General features: G+C 46.7%; 1 protein-coding gene across 1 annotated transcript in view; it reads right to left on the reverse strand.

Annotated features, from left to right (window-relative positions):
* The window catches only part of LOC306977685 (cadherin-20-like), a 37,753-nt gene that overhangs the window by 15,013 nt on the left and 10,117 nt on the right, over window positions 1-12,623 (reverse strand). Inside the window, exons 5-6 of the mRNA XM_079576099.1 lie at window positions 9,865-10,052; window positions 9,538-9,791 (exon numbers count right to left, since the gene is read on the reverse strand). Of these exons, the coding sequence (XP_079432225.1) occupies window positions 9,538-9,791; window positions 9,865-10,052 (442 nt within the window). The remainder of the gene's footprint in view (window positions 1-9,537; window positions 9,792-9,864; window positions 10,053-12,623) is intronic.

Genomic DNA, 12,623 nt, shown 5'->3' on the forward strand with positions numbered 1-12,623 from the left:
TTGAACTAAGAAAGTAAAACTGCCAATGAGATAAGACCAATTTTCTTACCCCATTGGAGAAGAAAATGACCTGAAATAAGGACGAAATGTACTGAAACGAGTCAGAAACATCTCAGAACAAGTGAAATAATCTAGGACAAATGCCCAAGAACTTCTTAACTAGTCAAAACAACTAACATTTGGATTATTATGCTCAAATTGAGATGTTTATACTGATCTAGTTCAATACTTTTTGCAGTGTGAGTCCCAGTTTAGTCACTGCACATACGCTCGGATGCTCTTTGTGATGGCCCCCCCTGCTGGGCCTGTAACGCTAATGTTTGTTTGTGTCTACGAAGGTGGGCAGCAGGTGGCGACCGGGGTCCCCAGGGGGCCCGGTGGGACTTCCGGGTTGCCCAGGTAAAAGGGCCGGGTTTCCGCCGCTGTCTCTCTCTCTCTCTCTCGTCTGCGGCTCCGGGTGGAGGTCGACATCCCCCGGAGAGCTTGGACCGCTCCTCCTCGCCAGGCCACGCGTGTGGCCACTCGCTCTCTCTTTTTGTTTGGACTCTTTAAATAAATGCCTTAACCAAGGCTTAAAAACGTCATGGTGTCGTGTCTCCCCCATTCTTTGTTGCGGCTTCCGAGCCGGGTCGTAACAAGTGGGGGCTCGTCCAAAAAGTTTTTTTTCCCCTAGAGATTCGGATCAGTCAACTTTTGTGGCGCGTTTTTAGTTGGTGCGTTTTTTTTCAGTTTTGGAGGCGGAGGGTGAGATGCCTTTGCTCCAGTGCGCATCGGAAGTTTGACCTACTTTTGGTTTTTTTTCGCAAATGAATGAAGTGACGTCAGCGCTGTAGTAACGGAGCTCGGACAGCGTGGGGAGACACGGCTTCGTGAGGGTTGGGATCGTCATGGCAAGTCTGGGAAGAATACAGGTGAGTGTCGTGCCTTTTGTGTATTTTGTGCAATAGTCCGGTGGGTTTCAGCGTGGTGGCCTTATCTCCTGGTAGGCGGAGAGGTGCTGCTGCTTCAGGCTTCACCTTTTTGTTTTTTCATAGTGTCGTGGGGGGCGTGCGGCTTTCGAGCTGCTGCGGCTGGTGTTCAATGCGCGAGCATTGATCTCGGGGGGACTCCGTGGCTAACTCAAGCCGCTGGTTTCGTCCTTAATTTTCCCACTGCCGAACCACGTGAAGAGCTAGGCATAGTTGACTAGGTGAGACTGGTTAGGTAGGTGAAGAATAGAGGGGATATTGGTTGCTTTTGGCCCGTGGCGTTGCACAGGTTTGCATTGGCACTTCACTTCACAGTGTACGATCCAGAGTTGTTTATTTTGTTGTTGTGCTACGTAGTGCGTGGTTTAGTGCACGCGGATTGGCCTATACTTATTTTTTTTGGCTAGAGGATGGAGGTAGAGGTTTTTGTGGCTGACCCAACTGCGGGGAAGCTTGATGAGTGCAATAAGAGTGAGCTGGTTGCCATAGCTGCTCATTATGACATCCGGATTGTAAAACAGGATAGGAAAGACGAGATCAAACGACAAATCCACACCGCCTTGGTGGAGAAAGAGATTCTGCCGCCTATGGATAGTCGGGCTTTGGAGGTTGGGTTCGACCCTGAGCTGCGGAAAATGGAGATACGGCTGGAAATGCGTCGGTTGGAACTCCAAGAAATGGAAATCCATCAGCGCCAAAGCAGGGATAATCAGGAGTTTGAACTGCGGAGGTTGGAACTTGAAGCTGGTGCGAGACGTGAGTCGGTGGGGCCGGCCGGTCTGCGTAGCGGTGCGGGGGATATGGGGTTTGACGTGAATAAGTGCATTCGTCTTATTCCGCCGTTTACAGAAAAGGATGTTGACAAATTTTTTCTTTTGTTTGAGCGGGTGGCTAGGACACTGAATTGGCCTGAGGATGTGTGGACGTTACTCTTGCAGGTTGTGTTTACGGGTAAGGCCCAGGAGGCCTACGCTTCATTGTCGCTGGAGGACAGCCTTAAGTATGACACAGTTAAGAAGGCAGTGGAAAGAGCGTATGAGTTGGTTCCGGAAGCATATCGCCAGAAGTTCAGGAGTTTTAGAAAAGCAGAAAAACAAAGCTATGTGGAGTTTGGTCGCGATAAAACGGGACTGTTTGATCGCTGGTGCGCTTCCCAAAACGTGACGGGTTTTGAGCAGTTACGGGAGCTGATGTTGATGGAGGAGTTCAGGAATTGTATACCGGACAAAATTGCGACTTACATTAATGAACAGAAAGTGGCCAAGGTGTCGGATGCAGCAACATTGGCTGACGAGTACGCGTTAACTCACAAGGAGTTTTTGCACCGGACAAATGGGGCAAAGCATGTCGAGTTCAAGGGACCAGGGGATTCTAGAGGACCGCCTGTACGGGACAGCGATCGGGTCTGTTATCATTGTCAAAAAGTCGGACACATTAAAGCAGACTGTCATTTGTTGAAAAACATGTCCAAGGGGCTTCACGCTAATCCAAAGGGGGCTGGTTTGGCTGCGCCTGTTGGTCCTGCTGTTGAACGGAAAGTTGAAGGTGTCCGGTCTGACGCATGTGACTCGTATCGTCCTTTCATTCGGGAGGGCTATGTGTCATTGGTCGGGAGTGACAGAAAGGTGCGCGTTAAAATACTCCGAGACACCGGGGCGTTTGACTCGTTCATTCGGGCCGATGTGTTACCGTTGTCCAGTGAGTCGGAGACTGGCACGTGTGTTCCGGTTCGGGGAATGGGGTTGAACGTGCTGTTTGTTCCGTTACATAGGGTGTCTCTGGAGTGTGAACTGTTTGGTGGGGAGGCTGAGTTGGCGGTGCGTCCTGCGTTGCCAATAGAGGGCGTCTCCGTGATTTTGGGTAACGGGTTGGCGGGGGCGCGTTTGTGGTTGGACGCGGTCCCGTTGCCTGTGCCTGTTGAGACGGCGCCAGCGCCGCTCATAGTTTCCCAGCCAGATGAAAACAGTAAGGAGTTCCCTAATGTGTTTACTGCATGCGCGGTAACTCGTGCTATGGCGCGTACGCAGGTGGTAAAAGAGGACTGTGGAAAGAATGTGCAGTTGCCGTTGTCTAATTTCCCTGTGTCTCTGTCTCGTAGTGAGCTGGCGGTGGAGCAGCAGACTGACATGTCTCTCGAAGATCTTTTTGATCAGGTGCGTCCGTTGAGCGAGGCGACTGAGAGTGCGTGTGGGTACTTCCTGAAGGACACACTGTTGGTGAGGAAGTGGTCACCACATGCGGGGATCGTTGGGGATCCTGTGTTTCAGATCGTGGTACCAACTAGATTTCGCTCTGCGGTGTTGAAGGTCGCACATGACGAGTCTGGCCACTCGGGCGTGAGGAAAACTTACGACCGGGTACTGAGACAGTTTTTCTGGCCTCGTCTGAAAAAAGATGTCTCGTCGTATGTAAAGACATGTCATGTTTGTCAGCTTACCGCTAAGCCCAATCAGGTGTTGAAGCCGTTCCCGTTGAGTCCAATTGTTGTTGCATCCGAGCCATTTGAGCACTTGATCATTGACTGCGTTGGCCCTTTGCCTCGGTCAAAGGCTGGGTCTTTCTATCTGCTAACTGTAATGTGTCAAGTTACTCGCTATCCAGCTGCCTATCCGCTACGAACAATAACTGCTAGGGCTGTGGTGCGTGCGCTTACTCAGTTCATCTCTGTGTTTGGCATTCCGAAGGTGATACAGTCAGACCAGGGCACTAACTTTTCATCGCATTTGTTTGCCCAGGTCTTGAAGCAGCTTCGGGTGCGGCACAGTAAAGCGACAGCGTACCATCCCGAGAGCCAGGGGGCTTTGGAAAGGTTCCATCAGTCACTGAAGTCTCTCCTGCGCGGTTATTGTACGGAGTTGGGTGGAGACTGGGAGGAGGGCTTGCCCTGGTTGATGCTGGCAGCCAGGGAGGTCACTCAGGAAAGCACGGGGTTTAGCCCAAATGAGTTGGTTTTCGCGCACACTGTGAAAGGTCCGTTAGCTGCTGTGGCGGAGACGCTGAAAGAGCCAGATCCTCCGAAGAAATTGGTGGATTATGTTAATGGGTTCAGGAGACGGCTGTACGTGGCGAAGGAGATGGTTAGGGCGAAAATGACTGTGACCCAGGAAAAGATGAAAGCACTGTTCGATCGGCGCTCAGAAGCGCGCTCTTTTCTGCCGGGTGATCAGGTTTTGGCCCTGTGTCCCATCATAACTTCTCCCTTTCAAGCAAAATTCTCGGGGCCGTATACAATTCTTGAACGAAAGTCAGAACAAAATTACTTGCTCTCGATGCCTGAGCGACGGAAGAAGACGCAGTTGTGTCACGTAAATCTGTTGAAACCTTATTATGCGAGGGACGTTGAAGCGGTACAGGAGGCTGGTGCTCATGCTGCGTGCACGGTTGACACTGTGGGGGCCGAGGGGTCTGGTACCATGGCCAGTGCACCGCCGCCTGTCGTGGGGGGTGGTGGTGACACTGGTCCCATGGGCAGCGTACACCTGTCTGTTGTGGGGGATGAGTGTAACGCTGGTACATGGGATGGTGCATTGACGCAGGGGCGGCTAAAAAATTCAGAAACCTTGGGCAAATTGGGTACTCTGTTTGCGCATTTGCCACAGGAGCGGGCTGACCGGCTTGCGGAGTTAATTCATCGATTTCCAAGCTTGTTTTCAGATACACCTGGACGCACGCATCTGGTTGAGCATGATGTAGATGTAGGAGAGGCCAAACCGATTAGGCAGCGCTTCTATAGGGTCAACTTTGAGAAGCGTAAATACTTGGACGCGGAAGTCGAGTATATGCTGAACAATGGGATAGCCGAACCAAGTGCTTCTAGTTGGGCTTCGCCTTGTATCTTGGTTCCTAAGTCTGACAGCACGCCACGGTTTTGTTCGGATTTTCGGAAGCTGAATGCCGTTACAAAGCCGGATTGTTTCCCTTTGCCTAGAATGGACGATTGTGTTGACCAGGTTGGCTCTGCTAAGTTTGTCAGTAAGTTCGATCTCCTGAAAGGTTACTGGCAGGTGCCGTTAACCAGACGCGCTCGAGAAGTATCTGCGTTTATCACTCCTACAGGCTTGTACTACTACTCAGTTATGCCGTTCGGGTTGAGAAATGCACCGGCGACGTTTCAACGTCTGATGAACAGAGTTGTTGGTGACATGTCGGGGTGTGCAGTGTATTTGGATGATGTCGTTGTGTACTCCGATACTTGGGACGAACATGTGGAGCGCATTGAGGAGCTTTTCACTCGTTTGGCGGAAGCGGGGCTCACTGTCAATCTTGCGAAGTGTGAGTTTGCGAAGGCGACAGTGACATACTTGGGTCGCGTGGTAGGCCAGGGGGAGGTCCGCCCTGTGGCAGCTAAAGTTCAAGCTGTAGAGCAATTCCCTGTCCCGGTGACGAAAAAGGAGCTCATGCGTTTCCTTGGGCTTGTGGGCTATTACAGATGTTTTTGTCAGAACTTTTCATCTGTAGTTGCGCCTTTAACGAACTTGCTACATAAGGAGGTGAAATTTGTGTGGTCTCCTCTTTGTCAGCAGGCGTTCGAGCAGGTGAAAAGGCTCCTCTGTGCTGCTCCCGTGTTGGCTGCGCCGCGTCTCCAACAACCGTTCCAACTCTATGTGGACGCTAGCCACGTGGGTGCTGGAGCTGTCCTTACACAGCGGGATGAGTTCGGTATTTGTAGGCCGGTTAGTTTCTTTTCTAAAAAGTTCAATAAACATCAACTTAATTACTCTGTAATTGAAAAAGAAACATTGGCGCTAATCCTGGCTTTGACTCACTTCGACGTGTATTTGAGTGGTGGAGCTCGCGTTGTGGTGTACACGGACCACAACCCGCTCACCTTCCTCTCCACGTTGAAGTGTCCCAACCAGCGTTTGGTCCGATGGGCATTGTTCCTTCAAGCGTACAACTTAGACATTCGGTACATTAAAGGTACTGACAACGTAGTGGCGGACGCTTTGTCACGCGCGCCAGTATAGTCAGGTCTGCCTGTGTGTTCTTCCCCTTCCTCTTTCTCGCTGTCTCTGTCCCTTAAAACGCTTCTGTGTGCACCAGTTGCCGGGCGGAGCGCAGTCCAGTTGGAGTGGAGCCGGGGAGTCTACAGGTTGGGCCGCACGGGTCTACCAGCTGAGCACAAGAATATGCACGATAATTTGAGCACTGAGCACTGAGCAATGTATTGGTGGTGGCCGGCACTTGTGTCTTCCTGTAAGGTGAGCACCAGCGCTGTCGCAGGGTTCCGCCGGGAACCTGCTCTTTATGGGCGGGGGTGTGATGGCCCCCCCTGCTGGGCCTGTAACGCTAATGTTTGTTTGTGTCTACGAAGGTGGGCAGCAGGTGGCGACCGGGGTCCCCAGGGGGCCCGGTGGGACTTCCGGGTTGCCCAGGTAAAAGGGCCGGGTTTCCGCCGCTGTCTCTCTCTCTCTCTCTCGTCTGCGGCTCCGGGTGGAGGTCGACATCCCCCGGAGAGCTTGGACCGCTCCTCCTCGCCAGGCCACGCGTGTGGCCACTCGCTCTCTCTTTTTGTTTGGACTCTTTAAATAAATGCCTTAACCAAGGCTTAAAAACGTCATGGTGTCGTGTCTCCCCCATTCTTTGTTGCGGCTTCCGAGCCGGGTCGTAACACTCTTCCAGGAAGCCGGCAGTAGGACTGGGCAGCAGAAAAGGCGACTGGCTGGTCACATAGATAAGTAAATGCAGTCAAGAGGCAGTCCGTGGTAGAAACAATATAAAAGTCCTTACTTTCTGCATTGACAGATCTAAAAACGCCAAAGGTTCTTTTTTTTTTGCATACAAAACTTTAGGGGCTTCGTAGTTTTCTGATTGGAAACACACCGCTGTGAGAAGTGAGCAGGAAAACAGTAAAATTCATAGAATGGCTATGATCGTCGACATTAATGAGTCAGCTGAACGCGTAGTGGAGAACGTTAGAGAGGGTGGGTGTGTGGGGGGAGGGGCTATATTTCATGGTTAGCCCAGGGGCCCATGGGTAGGTTAAGTCGGCCCTGCCCGTGTTTTACAGCCACATCTGAAATGTCCTCTCAATTACAGTTAATTTTAAGATTCTTCAGGTTGATTAAAGAGACTAGATGCATTTTATACTCACTACTGCCACCTCAGGTCTTACGTGTTACTGCAGCATCTATATTAAGCCTCGAAGTATCACCTTTTTGAGCGACAGTGCAGGATTTTAGAGGCAGTTGAACAGGTCTGAGCTCATTCTACACATTAGGACATGGCTGGAACATGAAGGGGGAGGAAAATACTTAGTTTCAACATTTTTAAACTCCGTATAGTCCCTTTAAACAACATGTTTAACCCCTTAACTCCCACCTGAACCGAGCACATTTTCTCCAGTTTGGCTTTACCCCAATCCAAAAGCTTCTGGAAAAAAGCTGCAACAAAACTGAGACGAAAACAATGATGGAAATGTGACAAAAAAGTGAGAAAACATTGAGAAAAAAAGCGACGAAAAATGGATGGAAAAAGTGGCAAAAATGTCACAAAAATGACACAAGAAATTGACAAAAAAATTAAGGAAGAAATGAGAAAAATGTGACAAAAATGTGACAAAAATTTGACAAAAAAAATTACTAAAAATTGACAAAAAAATGAGAAAACATTGACAAAATGACACAAGAAATTGACAAAAAATTGAAGAAAAAATGCAAAAAATGTGACAAAAAATTACAAAAAAATTACAAAAAATATGATAAAAATATGATAAAAAAATGACTAAAATGTGATAAAAAAATGACAAAAATGTGACAAAAAATGACCAAAAAATGACATAAATATGATTAAAAAAATGACAAAAATGTGATCAAAAATTTGACAAAAAAATTACAAAACCTTGACGAAAAAATGACCAAAAAATGGCAAAAAAATGGCAAAAATAAGTTGAATACCCGACAAAAAAGCTGATGGAAAAAAAAATGTGATGACGTGAGGAAAAAGATCCTCTCGGTTCAGGCGGGAGTTAAGAGGTTAATGGTGTGTCCCTCACCTGCCTGAGCTGGACTCTGTGCTCGCCCCCTCCCTGTAATCTCGAGGACACAGGGCTTTAGCCGCCGCCCCTCAGCGTCTGCTCGGCCCAGACTTTTATTGACCATCTGCTCTATTATTAATGAGTGCTCAATGTTTATGTGCAGCACTTTCTGCAGCTGCTAAATAAATAAAGTTGACCTCCAGGAATTCACTGATCAAATACTGGTGTTGGAAACAAACAAGATGCAGAAACTATGAGGATATGACCTATAGTGGCCTAACCCTCGTGTTGCCTTTGCGGGTCATTTTGACCCGCTGTCATGTTCCAGGCATTTGGACGCAAGGTGACACAAGGGGGCGCCCTTCCAACCTCCTCAGTGTAAATGTGAGTTGACTTTCTTCAGAGACTTTAGGTCAGACACCATGAGTGACAGTAACATGAGGCTAAATACAGTGAGCTCTTTGTTTCCTGTAAAAAGTCAGAGGCCTCATGAGGAGTCATGGAGCTTCTGCTTTAGACAGAACTTCAGATTTCTGCTGCCTGTAAGAGTCACATCATATTCTGAAACTCAAATTTGTGGTAAAAACATATATGGAAAATTATTATTAAAATTACAAAACTAAAAATATTTGAAAATCTTTCTTTTTTTTTTTTTACTCTCATTCTAAAAAACAAAACAAACCCTTGTCATTTGTTTCTGCTGTAGGTCTGGACTGATGTGGACAGATGTTACAGAAGAAGCTCGTGAGGTTCATTTCTTCAACAGTTTCTATAGTAACTATTTTCTCCAAAGTAAAAGTAGATCTACCACAGTCCTGTCCACATCTGTCATGGTCCACCATGACCCACCACGACTCAGAGGAACTGGGACAAACATGACTTTACAGCAGATACAAATGGTTGGGTTTGTTTGGGTTTTCTTTTTTAGAATGAGAGCAAATTAAAAAAAAAAAAAAAAATTGGATTAGATACAGGATTTTCAAATATGTTTCTTTTTGTAATTGTAATAATAATTTTCCATATATTATGTTTTTACCACATATTTGAGTTTCAGAAGAAGATATGACTCTTACATGCTGAAGTTCTGTCTAAAGCAGAAGCTCCATGACTTCCTTCTTCACTTCTCAGTCTGTGAGCAATGAGGCCTCAGCCTTTTTACTTTCATGGTGTCTGACCTAAAGTCTCACTCTGAAGAAAGTCAACTCACATTTACACTGAGGAGGTTGGAAGGGCGCCCCCTTGCAGAACCGTGGGAAGATATTTTACCTAGGGGGTGCTGAGGGACAAAATTTACCCCCAAAACGCTTTTTCTGCACATATTTCCTATTTATTAATATTGCCTGCTGTTCCCAAACTATCCACCAGGGGTTGCGGCAGCCCCCTCAGCACCCTGGGTTCCCACGGCCTTGCCCCCTTGTGTCACCTTGCATCCAAATGCCCGGAACATACCAGCGAGTCAAAATGACCCGCGAAGGCCACACGATAAAACCAGCCAAGTGTTTGTGGTTAAGTTTATGAAACGCTGTTAAAAGACTGATGTAACATAATCTCCTCCTGCTCCTCTCGTTCCTCCTCGCTCCTCGTTCCCCTCACCTGACCGTGTGGTTGGCGGCGTCGGGGTCCCGGGCCGACACCCCTCCGAGCAGGGTCCCGATCTCCGCGTCCTCCCGCACCTCCACGTAGTAGGCGGGCCGATCGAACACCGGCGGCTCGTCCACGTCCTCGATGCTCACGTGGACGATGGTGACGTCCCTGAAGGCGGCGCGGTGACGGGCCGCCGGGTTCACCACCGTGTTGGCGCCCTCCACCTTCAGCGTGTAGCTCAGCTTCGACTCGAAGTCCAGCGGCTGCGGAGACAGACACAGAGTTACGGCGCGGTTCCCCTCTCGTCTTCACCCGCCCTCGCTCTGTTCCTCGCACCTTCTTGACCGTGATGAGTCCGAACACGCTGCTGGGGTCGGTGCTGATGTCGAAGGTGTCGCGCCCGTCCCCGTCCACGATGGAGTACCTCATGTGGGCGTTCACCCCCGTGTCCCGGTCCGAGGCCCAGATCCGCCCCACCACGGTGCCCACGGGCGCCGACTCGGGCACGCTCATCTGGTACAGCCCTGCGGGGAGAGGAACGCCGGGGTTAGAGTCACGGCCTCGGGGTTTGAAGATGATCTCAAGGTGGAACTGAAGGAAAGAAACTCCACTTGATATGGCAGACTTTTCACATGAACTCCTGAAGGAACACTGTGTCTATGGAAGCAGACTCAACATCCCTCAAAAACATCTTAAAAGTCATTTATTTGATCTAGAACTAAGACCATTTATGCTGATTATGAGAAGGTTTGGACTGTCCTGAAATAAGAACCAATGGAACAAGCTTTCATTCACTAGCATCAGTATAAAGGTAGTCCAAAATCTGTGCAAACCAGATAACAAAATGGATAATTCAAGCACTTTCTAGTCATTTTTATCCAAGATGACACTTTTTCCAGCGTATAAATCCCTTTAACCCCTTAACTCCCACCTGAACCGAGCACATTTTCTCCAGTTTGGCTTTACCCCAGTCCAAAAGCTTCTGGAAAAAAGGTGTGAAAAAGGCGACAAAACTGAGACGAAAACAATGATGGAAATGTGACAAAAAAGTGACGAAAAAAATGGAAAAAAAATTGACAAAAAAAGACAAAAATTGTGACAAAAATGTGACAAAAAAAATGATAAAAAAAAGACAATAAATGTGACAAAAAATGACAAAAAATGATTTTAAAAAAAAAAGACAAAAAAGCTACAAAATGAGTTGGGAAAAAAAAAAAGATGGAAAAAAAATCTGATGACGTGAGGATAAAGATCCATTTAGACGAGTTTTGTAAATCATAGCTTTCAAATGAGACGTTACACTGGCCCACAGGATTTGGGTAAAGCTGAACTGGAGAAAACGCTCTCGGTTCAGGCGGGAGTTAAGAGGTTAATCACTGATACTGTTTGTGTGGCCGCCTTGCATTCTGTCCCTTCACCACTAGATGGAGGTGTTTCTCTATTCTCTCCATCATTCCTTCTTCCCTCTGAGTTTCCTCCAGAGTTTAACCCCCGGTGCAGAGGTGACAGCAGCCCAGTTTGAGCCTCTCTCATCCCCCAAACTCCCCCTGACAGAGAAGCCTCCCCTGGCCCCCCCCGGCTCATGGAGGCTCAGCAGAAGTCACGGCGCTAATTGGCGACTCGAGGGGCGACCAGCGGAGGCAGACAGGCTGACGGCGGAGCTTTTGTTGTGGGACTCCAGCCAAAATGTCAAAACAGGACTTTCCGATTCACCAGAGACCGGGATGAAACAGAAGTGAGCCGGAGCGGGACAGTTTTTAACCTCTTAACTCCCACCTGAACGGATCCCATTTTCTCCAGTTTGGCTTTACCCTAATCAAAAAGCTTCTGGAGAAAAAAAGCACCAAAACAGCCACAAACAAGAAAAGAAAACAAGGAAAACGCAACAAAAATGTGACAAAAACTCAACAAAAATGTGACAAAAAACTCAACAAAAATGTGACAAAAACTCAACAAAAAATCGACAAAAATGTGACAAAAAAATCAACAAAAATGTGACAAAAAAATCAACAAAAATGGGACAAAAATTCAACAAAAATGTGACAAAAATTCAACAAAAAATGACAAAAATTCAACAAAAATGTGACAAAAAATCAACAAAATGTGACAAAAAATCAACAAAAATGTGACAAAAAATCAACAAAAATGTGACAAAAAATCAACAAAAATGTGACAAAAATTCAACAAAAATGTGACAAAAAATCAACAAAAATGTGACAAAAATTCAACAAAAATGTCACAAACTCTACACAAATGTGACAAAAATTAAACAAAAAATTAAACAAAAATGTGAAAAAAATTCAACAAAAATGTGACAAAAACTCATAAAAAATGACAAAAATTTAACAAAAATGTGACAAAAATGTGACAAAAATTCAACAAAAATGTGACAAAAATGTGACAAAAATGTGACAAAAATGTGACAAAAACTCGACAAAAATGTGACAAAAATGTGACAAAAATTCAACAAAAATGTGACAAAAATGTGACAAAAATGTGACAAAAATGTGACAAAAATGTGACAAAAATTCAACAAAAATGTGACAAAAACTCAACAAAAATGTGACAAAAATGTGACAAAAATTCAACAAAAATGTGACAAAAATGCAACAAAAAAATTACAAAAACTCGACAAAAATGAGACCAAAATAAAACAAATAAAACATAAAAAAGGTGACACAACACAGCAACAATGCGAGGAAAAGATCAGTTTTGTGGGTCTTAGCTTTCAAATGAGCTGTTACACAGGCCTACTGTATATAATGGCCAAAGAGGACAGCATGCATTTGATTCAGACGGGTCTGACCTTTGCATTGCCCCAAAATGGCCTCACAAAACCTTGACATCCAAAGCTTTTCAGGCAGTTTAATCACAGTTTGTAGATTTGACTGACGCCTCATCATTAACGTGCACGAGCCGATTGGAGAACGCTTAATTACTCTGTTTTCCTGGAGATAATTGCCACGTCAGCAGCTCCTAAACCAGATCCATCTTTCATTTTTCCTGCTTTAACACATCACAGACGCAGCGAGAGGGAGAGAGAGTCTTTGTTATTCGTTTAGCGTCTTCTTTAGCGTGACTACAGCGGCGACGCC

This window comes from Gobius niger (genome assembly GCF_951799975.1).
Source record: "Gobius niger genome assembly, chromosome: 18".
Lineage (NCBI taxonomy): Eukaryota > Metazoa > Chordata > Actinopteri > Gobiiformes > Gobiidae > Gobius > Gobius niger.